The sequence below is a fragment of the Vulpes lagopus genome, chromosome 6, assembly GCF_018345385.1.
Source record: "Vulpes lagopus strain Blue_001 chromosome 6, ASM1834538v1, whole genome shotgun sequence".
Lineage (NCBI taxonomy): Eukaryota > Metazoa > Chordata > Mammalia > Carnivora > Canidae > Vulpes > Vulpes lagopus.
Genome location: NC_054829.1, coordinates 4,971,456 through 4,996,486, shown reverse-complemented (window position 1 = coordinate 4,996,486; position 25,031 = coordinate 4,971,456). Strand labels below are relative to the sequence as shown.

The 25,031-nt window shown below is 43.2% G+C and overlaps 1 protein-coding gene across 3 annotated transcripts in view; it reads left to right on the top strand.

Annotated features, from left to right (window-relative positions):
* Positions 1 to 25,031, top strand: part of EVL (Enah/Vasp-like) — a 108,970-nt gene that overhangs the window by 13,017 nt on the left and 70,922 nt on the right. The window contains exon 1 of one of the 3 annotated variants that reach the window (XM_041759200.1): positions 22,801 to 22,934. The exons of the other annotated variants lie outside the window; for them this stretch is intronic. Within the exon in view, the coding sequence (XP_041615134.1) occupies positions 22,924 to 22,934 (11 nt within the window). The 5' untranslated portion in view covers positions 22,801 to 22,923. Of the gene's footprint in view, positions 1 to 22,800; positions 22,935 to 25,031 lie in introns of those variants that run through there. 3 annotated transcript variants of the gene reach the window in all.

Below are 25,031 nucleotides of genomic sequence, written 5' to 3'. Positions count from 1 at the left end.
TTTGGTTTGGTTTTCTGGGATCAAGAGCTGTCAGGACCAAGAAGGCCTCGAGTCCCTGGCAGCCAGCATGTGGGGAAAAAGTGTCTGAGAATGAAGCCAACAGAGTGGGAGGCAGAGGTCAGTAATGGCCAAAGAAGTGGAGGTCTTAAGGTGTCCTTGCACTTGTGCTTCAGGCACTCAGCTCTGCTGAAGCCAGGCTTATTCGGGAGCCTTTTTTTTTTTTCCATTATCTGAACTAATAAATTCCATTTTTCCTCATTAGTGTCTGTCACAACATAGAGAATCCCAAATAATATACAAGATATGCAAGGTAAATAAAAAGCAGATTAAAACTTGTATCACTTATCCCTCCAGAGAGGTGACCATCCTTTCCATATTCAGAATCCCCAGACCACATTCGCAATTTTGTATTCCATCTGGATGTTTAACCAAGGACCATGGTATAGGATCCTGTTATGGACTGAATTGTGTCCCTTCAAATTCATAGGTTGAAGCTCCTAACCCCCAGTGTGACTGTATTTGGAGATAAGTAGGTAGTTAAAGTTAAATGAGGTGATACGGGTGGGGCCCTGATCCAATAGGATTGATATCCTTAGAAGAAGAGATGCCAGGAGTGCTCGCACACAGAAAAGAGGGCAGAGGACACGGGAACGAGGTGGCATGCCAAGGAGAGAGGTCTCAGGAGAAATCAGCCCTGCCAGCACTTTGACCTTGGACTTCCAGCCTCTAGAGCTGTGAGAAAGTATATTTCTGCTCCTAAGCCTCCCAGTCTGGTGTTTTGTTACATGAGCCTGAGCTGAGTAATCAGGTACCTTTAGAAGAAAGAAAGGAGGCTGTCAGGGGTACTCAAGACCACATCCGAGGGACAGCCTGGTGAAGGCCTGGGGTGAACTCTTTGAGGAATAATAGGCAGTGTGAGAACCAGCAGAACTCCCTAAGTAACCCCTGGTTTAGTGCTCCAGGAGACACTTGTTTGGACATGGTGTTTACTTCTCACTTCCCTGTAGCACATTTGTCAGGGTCCTTGAGGCATTTCCAGTAGGAAAGAGAGGTGATACTGAACACCCTCTCTGTCCAGGCGATATATAGTTTCTCTTTTTATTCATTCAGAGCTAGACCTTAGCATACAGTGGGGATAGTTTCTGTTGATTCAGCTATGAAGTGCCCAGAGCTGTATTAACAACATATTAATTAGCACCACACACAGCTAGTTAGAAATTACTTCCCTTTTACAGATGAGAGAACAAACCTAGAAAGGGCCAGAACTTGGTCATGGTCACCATGGAAATTAATAGAAGAGCCAGGACTAGAACTCACCTCTACTGATCCGATTCTGTTGCCTTTCTTCCCTGGCCCAGCAAGGGGAGAGCATAGACCAGGAAAGGCTGTGCAGAAATCAGCCCTTGACAGGATGCCTGCGGATGGAGAGCTGAATCCTGGATCCCGGACATCTGCCAAGGGAGCCAGAGACACTGGCGACCAGCCCTGTCCATTTAATAAAGCACCACACTGAGCATGCCCTGTACAGTTAGCAGAAGAAACCAGAAATTGAAGAAGTTGTGGCAAGTGAAGAGAATTGCTAAGCATGGGCAAAGCTAATATGGCAGGTTTCAGACAAACTGACCTAAAAAGCTGTTCTCTGGGCAGACCTTACCCGCTTTGCTGGGCTGCAGACACCCTGACCTGGCATATCAAAGGGCAGAGGCAAGGGACAGAGGCCAGTGGGCACGGCACCCCTTTAATGCCCATGTGGTTGTGACCCCCAGGGCTGAGTCTTAAGTCACTTCTGTAAACATGGCGAGCAGGGCTGTGACCTGTTCACACGTCACCTGCCCCTTTGCCCCTTTAATAAACATTTTTCCTTTTAATAATCTAGTTTTAGTAATTGAAAAAGTCATGGTAGCTCATAACAAAAAGCTCAAATAATATTCAGACTTCCACTGAGATCCTTAAGCACTCACAGAGGCCACAGCTTGGGTGAGAAGCTGTCTGGGATGGTCTCAAGTACAACTTCAGGTCCTGTGTGCCTTGGGATTTCAGTGTGTGTGCGTGTGTGTGTGTGTGTGTGTGTGTGTGTGAGAGAGAGAGAGAGAGAGAGAGAGAGAGATGCTGTCAAGAAAGAATATGTCTGTGTTTACCCACAAGGATTAGAAATTCACTGACAGGTTTTAGGTTCTTGTTACTTTTATGACTTCCTTTGAGTTCTTTTGAATATATCAAGAATCTGGCCCCTGCACAGTCTAGAGAAGAAAGTAGTTCTTAACGAGGACACCAACTAAGCATGAGACATGAAGGGAAAACAGACGGTGAAGAACAGTCCAGCTTTTTGGAGAACTCGCAGATGATAAACACTGTTTAAACAAGGTTCCTCGCCTACCCCGTAATTGCAGATTTTCTGACTTTCCCACTGTTGGTTTAGATGAAGTTCAGTCATATTCTAATTACAACAATGCTTGTTAGGCTTCATAAGGTGGAACTTGAAATAAAATGAGTAACTTGGGTGCACAGTACAAGTAAAAGAATAGCTGCTGACGTGTCCAGTAAACCCCACATAAGAAAGTTCCAAAGAAACAGCTGTGGTGTGACCCGTGCCCCACACTGAGGTCAGTGGTTTCCTTGCCTGGACTCTGCTGGCATCTTAGCCCATCTCTTCTCTGTGGCAGTGCAGCCAACCCTGTGGCCTCGCTCTGGACCTTGCTGGCTTCTACCCCTGTGCACACTTGCTCTGGCGCTTCGACAACGTGCTGGATGCCTCAGGACACAGTGGTCATGTTGCAGGCACTTTGCTCCCCACTACGGACTCTCATAAGCTCTGTTGGTTTCTCTGCTTTCTCTGTCCTGCTTGGTTTTGAGCACTTTGAAAATTACTGTACTTTTTTTTCTTCAGAACTCCTTACTCCTTGGTCATAATCCACTGGATGGTTACTCCTCTGCCCACATCCTCCCCCTCTTGGCTAGACTGGCCTCCATCTGGGCTGCACTCGGGTACACCTGCTCCTCTTGGATTCACATTGCTTCTGTTTCTCATTGTTTTCCCCACGGTTTGACTTCAGGCATTAGGGCACAGAGAGAGTAGAGGGTGGCCGCTCATGAGCTCTTCAGAAAATTCTCCTAGACAAACAGCAAAACAATAAAACAAAACAAAACCTGACTTCCACACAATGAATACAATTCACTCCCAAGAAATTAAGCCTTTTCATGGATCTTCTTGTCCTTTTGCTTTTACATTTCCCTAGTCTGCACCAAAATGTGGCCAGATGCCTTCCCTGGGACATTAAGGACCAAGAGGAAAGATTTCTCTGCTCGATGCTTCTCCGTTTACTCTTCATTACCTTTTCTACCTGTGTTTTTATTTCATCCATAAGTCGTTTTATGCCTCAGTTTCTTCCTCTTTCAAATTGGTATGATACCATAGGAGGTCCCATGCAAACAAAATAGTGGATATAATAATATAATAACATGCTATAAGGTCAGGGTATTATTACTACATTAATATTGTAAGAATGTATAATATACAGTAATATGTATCTACAAATAGTTGCATTATCATTGAATATGAACATAATTATTGACAACAAAGGCTCTCCTTCTGTTTTTCCATTGAACTCTGAGACCAGGAAAGCAGTCAGTATTAATTAAAAGGAAAAAGTTATGTTTAATAGAGCAGAGATGAAACTTTTGAAAAGATAAACTGAACTTTTTTTCAGAACTCCTGGTGTAAGATTATACTCTACTTAACTGTGAGACATAGGGCAAGTTCTTCCCCCTGGGAGCTTGTAATACCCTCCTGTGAGTATGGTGATTCATAACCTCCATGTCTAATTCACAGAATAGTTTGGATAATTGAAGGTTATAATATATCTGAAAGTACTTTGTAAACTGTAAAAGTGTGATGCAAACATTAAAAAGGCAGAATGTCAGCCAAAGGAATGATGAGGCCAAGCGCGCTGTAGTATGCAGACCTGGGTTCAAGGAGGCCTGCACTTGCTGAGTGAGTAGTCTTGAGCCACTAGCCTCAGTCCTCTCGTGTTTAATGGAAATCATGATGATAAATGTGAAGACCCTGGCACACAGTAGGAGCTCAATAAGTGCCTTTAAAAAGAGATTGTATTAGAGGTATATCCTGGATGTGATATTTTCAATTTTAACTACATGTATTACCAAACAGATTTCACCATGAACTTAGACCTCATAAGTAAATTCATCTGACTTAATGTATTTTCCCTGATATTTTTTGGTAACTGCTTTTTTGTGTGCCAGTTATAATGCCTGACTTAGAAAATTCCATCTGAAAGCTTTGCTTCTGATTGCAAAGAATAGAACACTTCATAAAGTGGGACTTGAGTACTCACTGATGGAGAAACATAGGCCAGTGCTGTCCAACAGAGACATAGCACAAGCCACACATGCTAGCCATGTGTGGAATTGTAAATATTTAGTAGTAGCCCTCTTAAGAAAAGTAAAAACAGATAAAATTAATTTTAATAATGTAGTTAACTATATCCAAAATAGTATAATTTTGACATGTAATTAATGGAACAATTATTGATAAGCTATATTGTCTGACTCTTTTGTACTGTCTTTGAAGTCTGGTATGTCTTTTATGTCAATATCATTTCTCTGTTAGGAGTAGCTACATTTCAAGAGCTCTCCTTGTCATGTGTGGCTTGAGGCTGTGGGGTAAGACAGTGTGGCTCCAGAGTCCCAGGGAACAGATCTAGAAAGTGACTCATAGACATCTATTACATTCTTGTGTTTAGCAAATAGACTTCAGGGTTCCTGGCCAAACAGAATTCCCAGATTTATGCAGTGCTCTATATTACATTTGCATTGATACTGGAAGCTTCCAAATACCCTGCAAATTGCTCCAGATTTCTCTGTTACTAGCAAGAGCACAGTGGAGATGCTGCCTCCTGAAAACTCCTCATGTGTGGGCTCAGTGATCTCTTATCAGGGCGAGGATGCCATGACAGTGCTTCAGGAGCAGGCCCTCGACTGGGATAATTTGTATGTTTTTTTGTGGTGGGAAGGTCTCTTCTTGGAGATCAGAAGCACCTCTGAGAAATATGGAAGTTATTAATATAATCCCCTAAGAATGCTCAAACTACAGCATTACATATAGTTTCAGGGGTTATATAGATTCCCAAAACCCATCTGTGCACCTCAGATATGGATCAGGATGTATAGTATGTGCCCCTGTGAGGGAAGAAAAGTGGCTGGGATGCACACACATACTTGAATGTGCAAGGGATGGTTGGGAAAGAAGGTACGTGAAAGGGAGTACCTAGTACCCAGTACAGGCACACTCGTCTTGTTGCGGTTCCCAGATACTGCAGGTTGTTTTTCCAAAATGAATGGTTATGGCCACTTTGCATCCAACAAGTCTGTTGGTGCCATTTTTTTCAAGAGCTTCACGTTTTGGTAATTATCATAATATTTCAAACTTTTTCATTATACATTTGTTATGGTGATCTGCGATCATGATCTGTGATTATAAGTCGCTGAAAACTGAGATAATGGTTAGCATTTTTTAGCATCAAAATATTTTTAATTAAGATATATACGTTGTTCTTCTTGACACACTGCTCCTGGACACTTGCTGGACTACAGTAGAGTGTAAACATAACTTGTGTGGACACTGGGAAACCAAAACTTCATTTTACTTACTTTATTGCAGTATTCACTTTATTGCAGTGGCCTGGAACTGAACGTGCAGTACCTCTCAAGGTATGCCTCTGTTTCCTCCAGCTGGGGGAGCTGGGATTGGAGGGAGATCTTTTAAAATATTTTAATTTTTCATGATATGTAACATTTCTCAAACAGAGATTTTGCTTAAACACATACACAACATACAAACCAACAACCACCCCTTGCTCCAGAATCCCACATTAAAAGTGTTCAGAGAGCTTTGACCAAGTATGAAGTCTGCAGGAAAATAAACATGAGTTGGGCACACTCAGCCTGGGGCTGCAGAGATGAGCTCTGCAGACCCCTCCCCCACTCGCCCAGCCCTTTAAACTGCCCCCTGCAGTCCACCTCTCCAACCTCGCCCTGCAGACGTGCTGGACTTGGGCAGCCACACAAGGGTTTCCCAGGGAACATACCTGCAATGATAGACACAGATGTGGGGGGCAGTAGGCCCCCTGTAGGGGCCTGTAGGGGCCCCTCTGTAGGCCCCTTGCAGGGCTCCCCGGTGTATCCCTTCTGAATCAGTTTGGACAGAATCTTGATCAAGGGCACATTTCCTGTCGGTGAGCTCAATGTTAGAAAAAGATGGAGATTGGGTGGGAGTAGAGGCGGGGTGTTACGAACAAGAGGTGAAGTGTTTTGTGAGGAGCAACAGTTTATAAACTCCTTGAGGCTCCGGCAAAGGGAGAAGGTGTATCGGGTCACTGTCTAATAGGTGACTTCAAGACCTGTGGCTTTGAGAAGTTTCCACAGGAGTGCTGCATGCGTGGACACTCAGGGTAGAGCCCAGCAGACCTGGGTGCCTGTTGTTAATATGGAAAGATTTTAGTGGCATGTGTAAAAAACAAATGCCTTGATTCCAGGCCTGGATGATGGGATATTTTTATTTTATTTTTAAATCCTGAACTCTGTTATTAGCTAGATCCAGACTAACGAAATGGAAGTGGAATTCACTGGAAGTTGATTGGAGAGAATGCTGCAGGCTAGGAAATGAGTGTCAGATGATGGCCATTGCTTGGAGGATGCACACCCAGGGTCATATGGAATATAATTCCCCTCTTGGCTGAGAAGACCCCATGACTGTATAAGTTAGTGAGAATGATGCCACAGGGCTAACTCTGCTTTTGTGGTGGGGAGCAGTGTGACTCCTGCAGATGTTGACACGCACAGCCAGTACCTGCAGTGCGGTCTGTGTGGGGCCTTTCCTGCCACACCAGTGAGTGTGCTTCCTTAGTTAAGGACTGGTGCTCTGGGCCCCTGCGCAGGAGTCAGCCAGCCTCAGAGCAAATGGCCATTGGTAGGATTAATAAAGCAAAGTGCTCAGCGTCACACCTCCCTGACAAGCTTCTCTGGCAAGTGAAGTGTTCTACTTTTCAAGAACCTTTCCTGTTCATTGCTTTATTTAATCTTCGTTAGCAGAGTAGAAATGAAGACACCGAGACTCAGACGAGGTTTAGAATAGTTCTGGGGACTCAGTGCTGGACGTGCTCCAGTGGCCTGTGCATCCAGTCCCTCATGTGAAAGATCAGGGGACTGAGGCCCTGAAAGGTGACTGATCTGCCTGGGGCCCTAAAGCAGGTGTAGTTTGTGTCCTGCTGTCCCACCCAATGCTCCCTCCGTCGTACCCTGCCACATGCATCTGTGGGATCGCTGCCACCACTCAACACACGACAGTGCATAAGTGCATCATTTGTAGCAGAAGTGTTAGCATGAGAGGAAATTAAATCAGTCTTCTGCAGAACTGCTCAAAACTTGGACAAAAATTTCTCAAGGATTTCATTTTTTTGAAAATTAATTCATTAGCAGAATAATTTTATTTCCTGTCAGCCTAGACCAAGGAACTAAGCTATCTCAGCTGTCCTCCTAGTAATGGTTTTTGTTGGCTATGCTTGAAAGTAGTATCGTTGGCTTCGGGACAAGAGAATTTTAAAATAGAATAGATTTCATCTTTAGAGCATGGAGTGCTCCTAAAGGCGATCTTATGGCTCTTTGGCTCTCAGGACAGGCAGGGATGCCCAGAGGAGCCAGGTGACCCACCTGAAGTTAGAGCCCTGATCCTGAGACCCAGGGAGTGGAGCTCAGCTCTGCAGTGCCTCTGTGTTCCTACCTCAGCTTCTTAGCTTTTGAGGGCTTGCCCTCCTGCACCCAGTTTCTCCTTCGAGCTCACACAAAAGTCCCTTCAGACACTCGTCCTGCCTCCATGGACTGCAGGCAAGTCAAGGAACAGGGGTCTGGGCTCGGGCTGGTGGGAGACACCTACCACCTGAAAGAGTCTTTAACATGGAGTTTTGCCTGTCTGCAAAACTCTGGAGCCTTGGGTAAAGCACTTCACTCTTCTAGGCTCCAGAAAGTAAGAATGTTAATTTTTGCTGCACCCACTTCACTAGTTGTGATGATTGGACATGAAACCAGCTCGTTATAGAAATGTTAGAGGGTGCTCTGTCAGAGAGCAGAAATAGACGACGGCTGCCCACTTCCTTCCTTTGCTTCTTCCTGTCCCCCCTTTCCCTCTGCCTCCTTACTCATGGCTCTGTCTGGTGGTGGTGCTCCTCCACGGACACTTGAGTTCTCCTTGTCCCATCAGCAGCCCTGTCACCCTCCAAGCTCCTCTCCTGTGCTGCCCAGCTGCAGACCCATATCTATGTAACCTGGGAACCCTGTCTCGGGTCCTGGGTCACAGGCAACCTGCGTTCAGGTCTCAGCCCTGTTGCTAAGTGACTACAGCCTTTCGGACTAGTTGCTTCTCCTCTGTGGGCCTCAGTTTCCTTCACAACAGGCTTTCTCAGCCTGGCACCATTGATGTTGGGGTTGGATCACTCTGTTGTGGGGGCTCTGCATTGTAGGAGGCTGAAGCCAACTGCTTTGTAATGCAGAAAGGGTCGTCATAAAATCATTGCCCACTCGGCAAATAATGTCAAATATTAAGTAAAATAAGGAGACTGAGAAATCTTCTGGAACCTAGTATACTCTCTCTCTCCTGCTTTAATCCTCTGCTCATGGCCATCTTCACAGTCATCTTTCCTTCCTGCCCAGAACGGTGAGGGCTCCCCCTCTACCGGGCCTCCCATCCTGCAGTGTTCTCATCATCAGACTTGCCACATCTCATTGTCTTCTTGAATGTGGGATATATTTTATTTAACTGGTTATTCTTAGTGTTCAGCATGGTGCACGTCATTTGAAAGAGCCCAAACATGTTTGTTAAATGAATAAATCTCTCACCTGGGTACGGTGCTTCTCAGTTTGCCAGGCACTTTGCCCACCCGTCATCTCCACTGATTCTCACCAGAACTCTGTCAGCTGGAAAGCACTGGAGTTACTGCTTCTCTCTGTAGTGAGCCCACCTTAGAAGGAAAGAAGTGGGGCTAGGAACCTCGAGTCCTGCCTCTCTTCTGTTCCATGCTGCTCACGTCAAGAGCTCAGGGAGGGGGGGCCTGGCCTTAAACCAAAGTGTTAACTATTTTCCTGCTCTGTCCTGCCCTGAGTATATTAGTAGGACTAAAGCAGTCAGTGATGTCTGTGTTTGTGGTTAACCAGCGGAATGAATTATGGAATGAATCAATGAATTCCTGGAATGCTCTGAGCCCAGTGTGAGCACTGATGATCTTAAGTAGTCTTGACAACTTTTTCCTCCAGCCATATCCTGAATCTCATGAAAGCCAGGTTTACTTCCAGCATAATTAGAGCAGTAGGTGACCCAGAAGCAGCTCAGAGCAGAAATAACATCTTCAGAAAATACCTGTCTGATTTGATATGATTTTTTTTTTCTCATCTTGTCATTGAAAACAAGGGTTGACATTTCAAAGTGGAGGATCCTTTTCTCATTTAAAGGCCTCTGAGACAGCCTGTGACACTGAAAACCTAAAGGGTCAGAAGAACCCTGGAGACAGGATTTGCAAGAAGAAAGCATTCAGTTATTTATTCTTCAGCAAACATAGTGCTGATTAAGAATTTTAACAGATAGTAAAAAGGAATCCTGGTTTAAGCATTGGGAGGCTTGGTTTCCAAACTCAGTTTGTGCAAGCAAGGTCTCTGCTTGAGACCTTGAGCAGATCTCTTGCTGTCACATGACCTCAGTACCTTCATTTGGCCATTAAACCCAAAGACAGAATGAGTCATTTGTCGAAAATAGAGCTATTAGGCCATCTTTGGCAATCACGCAAAATAAAAGGCAAAACAAGTCATTTTATCCAGTCTCCTACAATTTGCTGGGTGACCTTTGTCAAACCAAAATAGTTGTCCCTGTGGCTCCCCCCTCCTGAAAGCAAAAACTTATCTTGTCCATCTCTGGATTCCTGGTACCTAGCACAGTGCCTGGTTGTAGCCACTGGCCCTCATCCTCTCCTAGGGATCACATGAAGGGGGGATTCTTTCTTTCCAAGGAGCTCAGAGGCCCAGAGCAGGTGTTCTTATTCTCTATTTATCTCTCCAGGCAAGATGCCCCGTTTCCCTCAGCCTGTCTTCCTGTGTTAGGATCTTTGCTGGCCTCATCAACTCAGTCCCCCTTCCAGAATGGCTTTCAGGTTGCCAGTACCTCTCATATTGTGACACCAAAAACTAATCTCAATATTCCATGTGCAGTCCAACCTGCAGAGAGAAAGGATTACATACTCCACAGCCTACACCACAAAATAGATGAGTCAAGGACCCTATCACTGTTCCTTGTCGAGTTCTTAGTTTTCATGAGCCATGTATGCAGTACCAACAAGCCTGCCTGGGGGTTTTTCAAGATGACTTGTGGAGATGTTGGACACTTATATGGAAAGTCCAGAAATCAGTTGTCAGTTGATGTCTGGCAAAGGCAATTCAGTGAAAAAAGTACTATCTTGTCAACAAATGGAGTTGGAACAATCAGACATCGATATGCAAAAAAAATGGACTTTGGCCCAGTCCTCACACTTTGTACCAAGGTACCTCTAAATGGATTCTAAATCTAAATGTCCAGCTGGGAAACTGCTCCAAGAGAACCTGCAGCAGTCTTCATGACCACTAGGTTAGGTAAATGGTCTGCATGAGTAACAGCAAAAGCACCCTCTGTAGAACATAAAACAAAACAAATAGAACTTAAAATTAAAAAACTGTTACTCTGTAAAAAACGATGCTTGAAGAGTGAAAAGATGAGAAACAAATTTGGAGAAAACATTTACACATCATAAATCCTTGTCTTCAGAATGTGTAAAGAACTCTCAGAACTTAACAGTAAGAAAACAGATCTGTATTTTTAAGTGGGCAAAGGACTTAAGTAGACATGTCTCCGAAGAGGATACATGGATAACACACAAGCACATGGAAGGAGGCAAAGCACCAGCAGTCATCAGAGAAATGCAGATTAAAATTACAACAACAGATTACTGCATATGTGTTCGAATGTCTGAAGTAAGAAAACACTGAGGACACCAGAGGCTGATGGGGATGCAGAGTAGCAGCATTTCCCCTGCATTGCTGGTAGGAAGAAAAATGGTACAGCCACTCTGGGAAACAGTGCAACTGTTTCTTACAAAATCGAACATTTAACCCAGCAATCTTAATCCTCTATGTTTGCCCTATGGAAATGAAAACTTATGTTCCATAAAAACCTATATGTGTGTGCATTGCTGTTTATGGCAGCTCTGTTTATAATGGCCAAAACCAATTCAGATGTTCTTCCATTTAATGGAGAAACAATTTGTGCTATAGCCATACAACAGAAAACTGGCATGCAAAAACAAAAAACAAACAAGAAAATCCAGATTATTTAATAAACACAACTTGGATGAGTCTCAGAGGCATTATGCTAAGTGAAGGAAGCCTTCTTAAAAGGTTACATGCCATATGTTTCCATTAGTGTAGCATTGTCCAGAAGAAAGGGACTGAGCTGGAGGACACATCAGTGGCTGCTGGGAGTAATGTGCGGAGGTGGGGGTTGGGAAGGTGCAACCACAGGGACAGCTAGAGGGGAGTTTGGGGAGGGACAGAGGCAACCTCCTGATTGTAGCAGTGACTGCACAGATTTGTACAGGTGTTAGATTTAAAAAAATGACATACATTCAAAACCAAACCCAACAAAAAGTTCTGAGAAACAAATATAAAGCTCCAGGAATTTGAATGATGAAAAATGATGTATCATTATTATGTTCCTCCGGATTGATTTTATTTGTAGTCAGCTAAAGCTAGTCAAGTGCCCTGTTTTCTTCAAATGCTCAGTTAAACTATTAGAAACCAACGAAGGAGGCAGAAGGTTTAGAAACATTAAAGTATTCAGCATATGGCTTGAGAAATGAATAGTTTTCAGGTTGAGTTCATAGACTCCCCTTGAAGCCTGAGCATGGACTCTGCACCTGCTGTGTTCTAGGGACGCCTTATAGTCAGAGGTGCCCTTGCTTTTGTTATATTTTCTCTTCACTTTCTGGAATGCTGAAATAATTTAAAATTGCCACCCTGGATGCAGTCCTTTCTACTGAGTATTATTTCTGGTGGGAGCCAAAATGGTGAGATGATTTTCTCCAACAATCTCAAAGTCCCATAGTTAATTTATAACTCATTTGAAAACATTTTCCATCTGCATTGGGAGCATTTTTTTTTAAAAGACTTTATTTGTTTGAGAGAGACAGAGCATGTATACAAGGGTAGGGGGGAACAGAGGGAGTAGGAGAGAGAGACTCTCAACTCCATGCCGAGCACACAGCCTGACATGGGGCTTGATCTCACGACCCTGAGATCATGACCTGAGCTGAAACCAAGAGTCAGATGCTTAACTGACTGAGCCACCAAAGGTGCTTCTGGAGCATTTTTTAATAATGGCTTTATTGAGATATAATTTATAAACCACAGAATTCCACCCACTTAGAGTGTACAGTCCAGCAGTTTCAGTATATCGAGTCCTGCCACCATCACCACAATGTATTTTAGGACATTGTGATCACCCCAGAAGCAAGCTCTGTACTACTTAGCAGTCACTCCTGGGTTCCCCCAGTCCCTTCTCCCAGGCCTAGACAACCACAGGTCTGCTTCTGTCTTTATGGATTTGCCTGCTCTGCACATACCACGTAAATGGATCATAGAGTATATGGTTCTCCATGACTGGCCTGGTCTGTGTGACTTCCGCACCGTAGAGCACATGGCACCACTCTTTGAGATGTTACATTGTTTAAGTCCCTCTGGGACAGAAGGACTGACTTTAGTCAGTCCTCCTCCTCAAGGAGACACAGAGGTGTAAGGAGAGCAGCACTGGGCTGGGAAATGAGAACTGGAGCCCGCACACGATTTCCCTGGTGTCAACAAGGGTTATATTTAGGGAGAGAGGACCCGGGGAGAGGGGAGGGCCCTTAATTTACCTTCTGTATCATCTATAGTGTGAATTTTCTAACTTTAAACAAATACAACTTTAAAATAAGGGCAGACTAGGGAGCTAATGCCTTCTACTTTACTTTGTATCTCTTGATTTTAAAAAAATATCTAAGAAATCATGTATTTTTAAATTCTCAGGATTGTTTAAGTATTTCCCCCCCAAAATTTTTCAGTTACTTTACAGAGTTGAGTCTGTATTACATACATACATACATGGTCATGATTATTTTTTCCAGTAATTAATATTCCTCTAGATCCTTAATCAGGTTTTTCTCCTCAAATTCTGTTTGTCGATATCAGAATTGCTGACTTGGTGTTCGTTTATTTATATTTGCCCTATAACTTTTTTCATTTTTAAAGTTTGAAGTTTGGATTATCCTTTCATTTTAACTGTCTAGTAGGTCACTAGTATTTTTAAAAATATTTTATTTATTTATTCATGAGAGACACCAGGAGGGAGAGGCAGAGACACAGGCAGAGGGAGAAGCAGGCTCCATGCAGGGAACTGATGCGGGACTCGATCTCGGGACCCTGATATCATGACCTGAACTGAAGACAGACGCTCAACCACTGAGCCACCCAGGTGCCCCAATAGGTCGCTAGTATTACATGAGTACAGCTGCCTACAAACCAGGCCACGTGTGTTCCTGGGGGTACATTGAGACTTCCTGAGGCTATACTTATTTGAGGATACCCTGGCCCTGACGGAGAGGCCTCTGAGTACAGGGGAAGTGGCTATGGAGAATATCGAAGAGGGCAGCTTTCATTTCAGCAAGGTCACCAACTCATGGCCTAACACCACCCCTCGTCTCTCTGGTTATCTGTTTAAAATTAAAGACTTCAGATGTGGTGTGCTGCTCTGTGATGTGTCTGAGTTGGAAAATTAGTCGAAATTTTTCTGATAGCAAGTAAATTTGATTTGGCTGAGTAGTTTGATCGAGTAAACAGGCTCTGCCAATTATGTTTTATGACAGACCTTTTTCATAAATTGAAAGAGCTTAGGGTTGGCTGGTGGCTCAGTTGGAAGAGCTTGCAACTCTTGATCTTGAAGTTGTGAATTCAAGCCCTGTGTTGGATATAGAGATTATTTAAAAATAAAATCCCTAGGGGTGCTGGGATGGCTCAGTCAGTTGAGCATCCAACCCTTGGTTTTGGCTCAGGTCATGATCTCAGGGTCCTAGGATTGAGCCCCACATTGGACTCTGCTCAGCATGGAGTCTGCTTAAGATTCTCTCCCTCTCCCTCTGCCTCTCCCCCACTTGTGCACGCACATTCCCTCTCTAAAATAAATAAAATAAAATATTTTTAAAAAGAAAGCACTTAAGCTCAATATTAAGTTATATTTATAAATGTAACATACTTAATGCACATTTTTTTTTTTATGATAGTCACACAGAGAGAGAGAGAGGCAGAGACACAGGCAGAGGGAGAAGCAGGCTCCATGCACCGGGAGCCCGACGTGGGATTCGATCCCGAGTCTCTAGGATCGCGCCCTGGGCCAAAGGCAGACACTAAACCGCTGCGCCACCCAGGGATCCCTTAATGCACATTTTTAATGTACATATACCACATATGTTTCTACATATTAAATCCTTTGCAAACATCTCAACTCACCAGGAAAAATTCTAGATGCCACCTAAAAAATATACAACAGGTTACATCATTTTTTTTTTTGGTTACATCATTTTTCTAAATATTTCTAGAATGTACACAAGCAGAAAAAATTAGGAAGCTAGAGTAATAACAATTGCTTCTGCTGTCTTATTCTATATTTTCTCTCTACAGTTTTAATGCTTTTTCTCATTTTTTTTCTTCCTGCCCCTCCTTATGGGTGCATATATTAAATTATCTTCAAATGAATTCAAAATCGTATGTTCTATTTTCATTGTCCTGGTTGCTACTCCTAATTCAGTATGACCCCTGCTTACACTTATTTTTTTGTCATTGATTTAAGGCTTCTCAATGTCCGTGGCTTCCTCAGGCATCAGTATTCTCTTATCTCCCTCTGTTGCTCATAGACTAATACCCACACGCACAAGAGTTGGTGTATCTGCAATTTCTGTCCAAAGTTATAGACACACTTTATCTTTAAGATTTTATTTATTCAAAAAAAAAAGATTTTATTTATTCATTCATGAAAGACAGAGAGAGAGACAGAGAGAGAGAGAGAGAGAGAGGCAGAGACACAGGCAGAGGGAGAAGCAGGCTCCAAGCAGGAAGCCCGACGTGGGACTCGATCCCAGGACTCCAGGATCACGCCCTGAGCCAAAGGCAGACACTCAACTGCTGAACCACCCAGGCATGCCAATACACTTTCTTTAAAAATGGTTATTGATTATCATTGCCTATCAAATAATTAAACCCAGGCAATAAGAAATTTTACAGATTTTTACTTCCCCCAGTTTTTTAAAACCATTTTAATCTACAATTCTGTGGTATTAAGTACATTTTCAATGTTCAGCCATCACCACAGTCCAGTTTCAAAACATTTTCATCTCCCCTAAAGGAAGTTCCATACTCACTAAGCCAGTCTCTTCCCATGCTTCCCCCATCCCCATTAATTATAGTTTTTGTGTTTTTTGATGTTTTGACATCCTTGGGGGAACTTACTGGGGGGAGAAACACTGCCCCTCACAGAGCTAGCCGTCACAGAGCTAGGTAAGTCCTATAGACCATAAACAGTTGGTGGGGCCACCTTTCATGTACAAGCCAACCCACCCTATTCCACATCCCCAATACCTCCTTTATCTGACTCATAGTCCCCAAGCCAGGATTTCCCCTGCCCCAAGCTACCCCAAATGACTAGGGACAGCCCCTGTCCCCTCAGGCCTGCTGGAATTACTCAAACTAGCAATTCTGATCTGTTTACCCTGCCCTGCCTTTCCCTCAGAGACCCCAAGAAAGGCTGTGGCCTGTGCTTTCCCCTTGCTCCTTCCTGCCTCCTGACAACACTAGTGCTTCCCTAACACCATACCTCTTATGTCTAGGTATAAACTCTATACCTAGACACACTTTATCTTTAAGATTTTATTTATTCATTCATGAAAGACAGAGAGAGAAAAAGAGAGGCAGAGACATAGGCAGAGGGAGAAGCAGGCTCCATGCAGGAAGCCTGATGTGGGACTCGATCCCAGGACTCCAGGATCACGCACTGAGCCGAAGGCAGACACTCAACTGCTGAGCCACCCAGGTGTCCCAATACACTTTCTTTAAAAATGGTTATTGATTATCATTGCCTATCAAATAATTAAACTCAGGCAATAAGAAACTTTACAGATTTTTTACCTCTTATAGGTGTTAACACCTATGCCTCCCCGCTTAAGGGGGAGCTGTGAGTAACATTAAATTTTAGTGGCATTGTCATCACTCAGTTACCTTTATAAACTAAGACCCAGGAACAAATTATTGCTGCCACCCACGATGACACTAACCTATGTTCAGAAATGGACAGAGATCAATTATGTATTTTTTTAAGATTTATTTATTTATTTATTCATGATAGACACGGAGAGAGAGAGAGGCAGAGACATAGGCAGAGGGAGAAGCAGGCTTCATGCTGGGAGCCCGACGTGGGACTTGATTCCGGGACCCCAGGATTGCGCCCTGGGCCAAAGGCAGGCGCTAAACTGCTGAGCCACCCAGGGATCCCCAATTATGTATTTCTTATTATGTATCACAGTTGCTTCATTTGTTCTTTTATCTTCCAAGTATTTTATAGTGCTTGCACTTCTCAGAGATATTGTCATTTTCCCATGTGAGTTCATTATTTCCTTGGAACAGTCAATTGACTTGGCTAGTAATGTCTATTTATGCTGCAGATGAGTTTGGCCAGGAGCTTGGTTGGGATGGAAGTTACTTGGGGCAGAGAACCCTGTATTGCATACTAGATTCAAACATTCTCTTTACAAACGTTGAGATATGAAAAACAAGACCATGTCAACATGCTCTCTGTGCACTAGTAATTCACATACTTCCTGAGTACCAGTATTTTAGGCAGAACAGCTTAACAAACATCCTGAACACATGGTGTGTATACCAAGAATTGTGCCGAGCACAACTGGTTATAAAAGAGGAATAAAACATGGTAGCCCCTCCCTAAAGGACAATCATCTGTGACATTAAATTGATAATACTGTAAAATACAGAAGAAACACATCAGCAGGGATAATTTTGTCTATCTTGGGGGCTCAATAAGCCCTTCGTTGAAGAGGTGATATGTAAATTGGGTCTTGAAGGGCAAACCCAGTGCCTTCATTTGGTCATGCAGCATTGCCAGTAGATTTTTGCAATGTGTGACTGATAGTAACTAATTCTGTGCAACCGTCTCCCTGTCCTCTTTTCTTGCACCCATAGGACACAAGGACCTTCTACTCAGAACAGTCTTTTTTTTTAACACAAGTTCTCATGAAAAAACCAGTATTAGAAAGCAAATTTTTTTCCCTCTGTTTCTTAGTCAAAGACTCTTTTATGCTTAAACATCCCACTGAGAGAGAGTAGAAGAGAGAACAGTCTGTTTACAGAAAAGAAAACTAAGATCCACAGAAGTTAGATGACTTTCCCAAGCCACAAAACACGTCTTTGAATTTGATCTCTTAAGTAAAGTGTCCTTTAGTATATATAGCTCCCTGATTTGTTGTCAACCATTCTGGTGTCTGTTGGGATCTAGGCAGATGGGAAACACCGCTTTCAATTCAAGTCAATACAGTTGCCAGTTACTGAGCATTTATTATGCTCAAGATGCAGAGCCAAATGCCTTAGCATTTAGTATCCTGTGTGAGATTTGTTGACTTTCTGATTCATTCATTCATTTATATATTCATCATGCAGTCAGCATTTACCTTGCACCTACTACATCCTAAACAGTGTACTAAGTGCTGAGCTCAATTCATAGTAACACCTTATAAGGTACTGCCTTAAACAGGACATTTCTTAACATTCTCAGAATTGCTCATCAGATGTTAACAGCTCCTTTCCTATTTTTCCAGCATTTTCTATTGCTTTGACACAGTTGATTTAGGATTTAGTGTTGTACCTGAAGTTCATAGTTATTAATATGGCCAGTCCCTTCATTAAGCAGATGAGGAAACTGAGAATGAGTGGGGAAATAAATGCCCAAGGATATAGATATCAATAGTAAAGTATGGGCTAGAATCCATTTTTCATAACACCCTGGCCAAAGATATTTCTCATTTCTTACTCCTCTTAATTTCACGCAAGTGCCTTATTAAAGCTAGATGGCAGAGTTAAAAGAATGCCCCCAGAAGGGTCAGTCTTACCTCTTATCTACTTGTTGAAACCAAGAAAAAGAAAAGACAAGACAGTAATTATAAAACTGGAGGACAGTGGAGATGGAGAATGGAAGTGAAAGGCATATTCCTACAAGTGAAGATTTTACACCCAGGCTGGCATCTTCAGGAAATGCTCAGAAAATGAAAGAGAATACCCTTTGGTAGTTAATAATTATCACTGACTTCCACTTCAGGCCATGACAGAGAGATGATCATAGACTTGCTCTCTTGACCAAATAACTATGAAACTAAACAAAATACATGAAGCATCTGAATATATGGGTACTGAAACTCATATAAAATATTAAATTCTTGCTGTTTTGAGGCATTGACAGGTAGCACAGGACTGAATCTTGAGTGAAGAAAAATAATAAGCCCCACGATGGCTCTGTCTTTCTGCCTGGGGCCTCCTTCTGGTTATGGCACAGAATGGTGGGACTCAAGCAGAAAATTGATCTTAATGAGTTCAGAAGGCAGATATTGGAATTTTAGGCTACTGAAATAGCTGGATATTGCAGGACAAAGAAATAGAGATGAGGAAGCCCTATGGTAGGAGCAAGGATAGAGTTTTATGTAGGGATTCACTTTGTTTCCTAAGGCTGGCTAGCTGTGCATGTGGAGAATAAGACTTGTCTATGAGGCCTATCACAGATTGCCTGCTGAAGGGCTAAGGACTGAATGATGATGCCAAAGTTCTTGCAGTGCTGGGAGATATAAGAGATTCTAGTTAGCCAAATGAAGAGACCTCACTGAGCACCTTAGGCATTCAGTTGAGACCCCAGAACAGCCATACCTTAGGAGTGAGGACTATACCCTTGAGTAAGGGCCACACCCTGGGGCTAAGTTCAAAATGGAAATAGAACTTAAAAGGGAATTAATACATACACACTTGACTTCATCAAAAGAATCTGCTAGTAATTTACCTGCCTGCCAGGACAAATTCCATGCCTCTAAAGGAAAACAGTATTACCTAGACTATCTGCACTATGTCATCACAATGTCTAACATACAATCACGAGTTAGTGGACACATAACGAGTCAAGAGATACAGCCTCTACTTAAGGGGGAAAAGCAATCAGTAGAGCCTGAAGTTTGAATTTTCAGACAGGTACTTCCAAGTTGCTATTATACATACATTCAAAGACTTAGAAGGTGGATAGAATGAGCAAACATACAGAGAAACGGAAATTGTAAAAAATTTACTAAATAAGAGTTCTAGTACTAGAGATGAAATACTAAAATTCACTAGATGAGATCAAAAGTGGATCAGAGATTGTATTAAAAAGAGTTGGTGGACTTGGATACTGAACAGTAGAAATCACCTATTCTGAAAACCAGGGAAATAATATTAAAAAATTTAAGACTTTGTGGGATGATACCAAGAGTTCTGCATATGTGTGATTGGAATCCGGAAGGAAAAGGAGAAAGGGAATGGGGCAGAAGAATAATGCTGGAATAAATAATTACTATAACCTTCCCATTTGCTGAAAAACTTTAACTTACATATCCAAGAATCTCAGCAAACCCCTAGCAGGAAAAATACAAAGAAAGCCACACTTCAGCACTTCATAGTCACTGGAAACCAAAGAAAAGGAAAATATTAAAAGTGACTAGAGGAAATATACACTATATACAGAGGATGATGATATAAATGATGGCTAACTTCTCATCAGAAGCCATGGATGTCAGACAGTAGAATGACATTTATTTTTTAACTGCTAAAAGAAAAAGTCTCAAAATTCTCTATTCAGAAAAAAGCACCGTCAGGTATGTTGACAAAATAAAGGTGTTTTCCAAATAAAAGAAAACTAGGGGATTTGTGGCTGATATACCTGATATATACTCCTCAGGCTGAAGAAAAATTATGCCAGGAAACTTGAATGTTTAGGAAGGAATGAGGAGTACTAGAAAGCGTAAGTATGAGTAAATATAAGACTGTTTATTAAAAATATATATTTGCATATATATGTGTATATGACCTTTTTTTTTTTTTTTAAGATTTTAATTATTCATGAAAAACACAGAGAGAGAGGCAAAGACATAGGCAGAGGGAGAAGCAGGTTCCATGCAGGAAGCCTGATGTGGGACTTGATCCCGGGACTCCAGGATCATGCTCTGAGCCAAAGGCAGACACTCAACTGCTGAGCCAGCCAGGCGTCCCTTGTATAGGACCATTTAAAGCAAAAATTCGGAACATGACATATAGTGACTATGTAATGCGTGTGATGACTGTTGTGTATACTTTGTATACTCTACAAAAGTAAGGATGTGTATTGCAAACCCCAGAAAGACTTCTAAAAAGTAATGTAAAGAGGCATACCTAAAAGTCAAAAGAGAAATGAAAATGGAATTCTTAAAACTATTTACTCAAAAGAATGCAGGACAAGAGAAATAGAAAAACCAAAACAGACGAGACAGATAGAAAACAAATAGCAAAATGGGAGACCTATATCCAACCATATCAGTAAATTACATGTAAATGGACTAAATACTCCAGTTAAAAGATAGAGATTGTCAGACCAAATGGAATGCAAGACTTAATCGCATACTGTCTTTAAGAGACACTAAATACAGAGGTACAAGAGGCTGAAAGTAAAGTGCAGTAGGCAAAGCAATGCTACCACCCCACCCTGACCCCCAGAAGCTGTGAATATGTTACCTTGTGTGGCAGAAGGGACTTTGCAGATGTGATCAGAGTGATGCACGTTGAGGTGGGGCACCTATCCTGATTATCCAGTGGGCCTGGCCTTATCACCTGAGCCCTTAAAGGCAGAGAACCTGCCTTTAAAAAAAAAAAAGAAAAAAACAAAGAAAATGGTAACTATGGGAGGTGCTGGACATGTTAATTAGCTTGACCATGGTGATTATTTCACAGTGTTTACATCCATCAAAACATCAAGTCATACACCTCAAATATAAATTATACATATAAGCACAATTTTTGTCAGTTGTACCTCAGTAAGGGTAGAAAAAAATAAAAGCCCCTCTCCCCACAAAAGACTCAGATCTGACCACAAGAAGAGCTAGCAGGGGAGACCCTTTCCTGGCTGTGGTCAAGAAGAGATGTTAAGGTGGGAGAAGGAGTTGTAGTGACACTGCTTTGCCAGCTTTGCACGCAGAGGACAGGCCGTGAGAAAGGAGTGTGAGGACCTCTTCAAGCTGAAAGAGGCCAGGAAGTTACTCTCCTTTGGAGTCTCCAGAGGGTAAGCTAGCACTTCAACACCTTAACTTTAGCTCAGTGAAACCCTTGAGATCTATGTCAGTCTTCTGACCTATTATCTCATGAAACTAAGATAATAAATGTGTGTTATAAGCTCTAAGTATGCAGTAATTTGTTACAGCAACAACAGAAGACCAGGATGGGGTGTAGATGCACCAGGCAAATAGCACAAGAAAACCAAATGGCTACACTAATACCAGATAAAGTAAACTTAAAGACAAAAAATATAACCAGTGATAAAGAAGGACAATTTCATACCAATCAGAGGATCAATTCATCAGGAAAACACAATAGCCATAAAATATATGTACCTAATAAGAGCTCCAAGATACGTGAAGTAAAAATGGACAGAATGAGAGTAGTAGACAAATCCACAATCACCAGTTGGAAATTTTAAACCTTTCTTTTGGACAAGTACTCTGAGCAGCCCTTCTTCACTGTGTCAATCATAGCATTCTCATACATTTATTCATTAGCATTCCAGTGTCTTCCTTTCTATACTCTGAAAGCCCTTCACGGACTTTAAGGACTGCCGTCGTCTTCTGTGTTCTGTCCCTTGGTTCTAGGACAAGGCCTGACTCTGCGGTGTCCATTCATTTTGAACGAAGGATTGGGAATGGGCCTCATCTCCATGACAGCCTGGGGAAGGCAGGCAGAGTCAGGGTGGTGAGCCCCATCCCGCACCTAAGGAAACTGAAGCCCCCGGGTCACTCGGTGAACCAGGGACAGAGCCAGTTTTCCAGCTTGCCTCACACATCTCCCTGACAGGCCCTCAGCTGCTGCCTGAGCGATCAGCGTTGGAGAGAAGTGTCTCCCCAACAGAGGTGCAAAACTGATACCAAAGTCAATATTAAACCTTGAGCCCCTATCAAAACAGCCTTCTTTCTCCAGAGCATCGATTAGGGTAGTTCTGAGTTCTCAGAGGTTTTTCACAGATGCCTTGAGGAAGCCGTCCACACTGACCCTCCCCTTGTCATAGCAGGTGGAGAAGCTAGACCTAGACCTCCGAGGTGGCTGTGGCTGAGCAGACAGGCATGGACGGGTGGGGGAGCCAGCACCACCACAGGTCCCACCCCCAGCCTGCTGCTGCACCCTCACAGGAAGTGCTTCGGGCAAGGCCCGAGGCATGGGAGTTCCGGGTGGCTCAGTGGCTCCAGGCCGCCCACGCTGGCGGGGCTCTGCGCTCTGCGCCTCTTGTTTCTCTCTCTTCTCCCTAGGTTTCAGTTTATAACGGGTTTGTTTCCCCTTTATCTCTGGTTCAGCTTCCTTTTCCTGTTTGGTTTTAAGTAGAGTCTAAAAATCAAGTTGCTGCCCTCCGGGGGTCTGTGGTCCTCTAATCGACATAGCCTGTGGGGAGTACAGGACTCACCTCCTCAGGGTTCCCTGTGCTAAAGCCTTTCAGCCATGGCCACTGGGTGAGTATGGGGACCAAAAAGGGGACAGAGGAACATCAAGAGGAAACCCACAGTCAGAATGGTGTAGAGCTGAAGGAACCATAGACATCATCCCAGATCCCCTTGCTCTACTAATGGGGGGATCAAGGACCAGAGGGCCAGGGACTTAGCCAGGGTCACACAGCAGGTTAGTCACAGAGCCTGCCCACTCTCCTTCTGCAGATCTGTCATTACATGGGCCTGTGTCTCTTGATGTCTGTGATCTTTCATGGCTTCTGTGTTGAAAGCACTACTCAGAAGTCAGACACCCGCCTCGGATTGTAGAGTGGCTCTGAACAATCTAAGGGGGTTGTGGTTTGGCTCTGAGGGCCTTGGCTCTTCTCTCCAGAATGGCCTGAAAACATTCAGGTTGTTGTCTCTGAATACTGGGCAAAGCGGAGAAGCACCAAGGTTTCTTTTATAATAGAAACTTCATGAACTGACTAGAAGAGTCCTGACCTGCTTGAGAGACTGGTGACTGACTTAGGCTATTGGCCACTCAGACTCCCGCTGCTCAGTGTGTGTTTGGGTGGCAATCAGGCTATCCTGTGCATGTCTAATTGTGAGTGCTCTCTGTAAAGGTGGGGTGGCACTTCAGCTGTGATTCTTCCCGCCCTGCGACCCCATGTTGTAAGATTGTAGGTGATAAGACTGTTGATCCTCTGGGATTTTTGGTGTTTATTTGATTAATTCATTACAACTTTGTGTCTTAGCATGAAATGATCATCTCTCACCTTGCAAAGTACTTTACAGTTTCTAAAGTGCTGTTTCACCTGTTTTCTTACTTGGTTCTTTCAACCGTGTTGGGTGGATCAAGAAGGTGCTATTATTCCCATTTTGAGGAGGAGGAAGCCCAGCCTCTGGAAGGTGGTGGCTCTGGCCCAAGGTCACCTGGCTGGGAGAGGCAGGACAGCCGCACCCCGCATTTTTTCCAGAGCACCACACGGACACTCTGGAAGCCTTTGGCAGTGAGCTAATAAAACCGGCCCTACAGTAAATAGGTCTTGGCCGATACTCCTTCTGCTCAACAGAAGGGAGTGTTTGGTGAGGGGACGTAGCAATCTTGGACAGGCTGTTGGAGTCTCCTTTCTCTAGGCCCAGAGTCGTCAGGGCCAGGGAAACTCTCTTAATGGTTGGCTTTATTCCTGCTCCTTTGCAGCCGGTTTTCTATCATTTTAATAATTTTCCTGTAACTTTAAAGGGCTTGTGGGTAGAGCTGTGGAGAACAGAAAACTTTCATTTCAAAACCATGTGAACTTCCAGAGGATCAGAGTCATTTTCAGCTATGAATTATAGTGTGAGAAGCTCACACAGTTTACTCTGTCCTGTCAACTGCTGCTGCAGAAAAGCATATCTGAAATAAATGGGGAGGAAGCAAAACAATTTTTTGAAGATCTTTTATTTTATTTTATTTTTTTATAAATTTATTTATTTTTTTTTTAAATTTTTATTTATGTATGATAGTCACAGAGAGAGAGAGAGAGGCAGAGACACAGGCAGAGGGAGAAACAGGCTCCATGCACCGGGAGCCCGACGTGGGATTCGATCCCGGGTCTCCAGGATCGCGCCCTGGGTCAAAGGCAGGCGCCAAACCGCTGCGCCACCCAGGGATCCCGAAGATCTTTTAAAATAGTAAGAGTCTTAGAGTTTTCCATCTTGAAAGGCCCTTAGAGCTGATCCACAGTTGATCATCCAGGTTAGTGGTGCTTTAGGCCTCTTACCCTCCACTTCAACCAAATTAACTCTTTTATCTTTTTGAAGTATTACTCAGTATTTCTTTGAGGGAAAAAGTGTGTATTGTTGCGATGTTGGTTTTGAAGTCTGAAAAGTTCCTAGTGAGTCCAGTTCTGAGGTACACAGATCAAGAAATAGAGGCCCAGAGTCCAGGCAGGCCTGGGCTGGTGAATGAAGTAGTGGCCCAACCAAACGGAAACCCCAGGTGTCCTGCATCTCCCTCCCCACTCAAGGCTGGTAAGGCTTCCGCAGGATCCACAAGCACAGCAGCTAGAAAACCAGCAAGCTTTTTGGTTTGCTTCCTACTAGGATATAACAGGGATATAACATCTAGATTGCAGACAC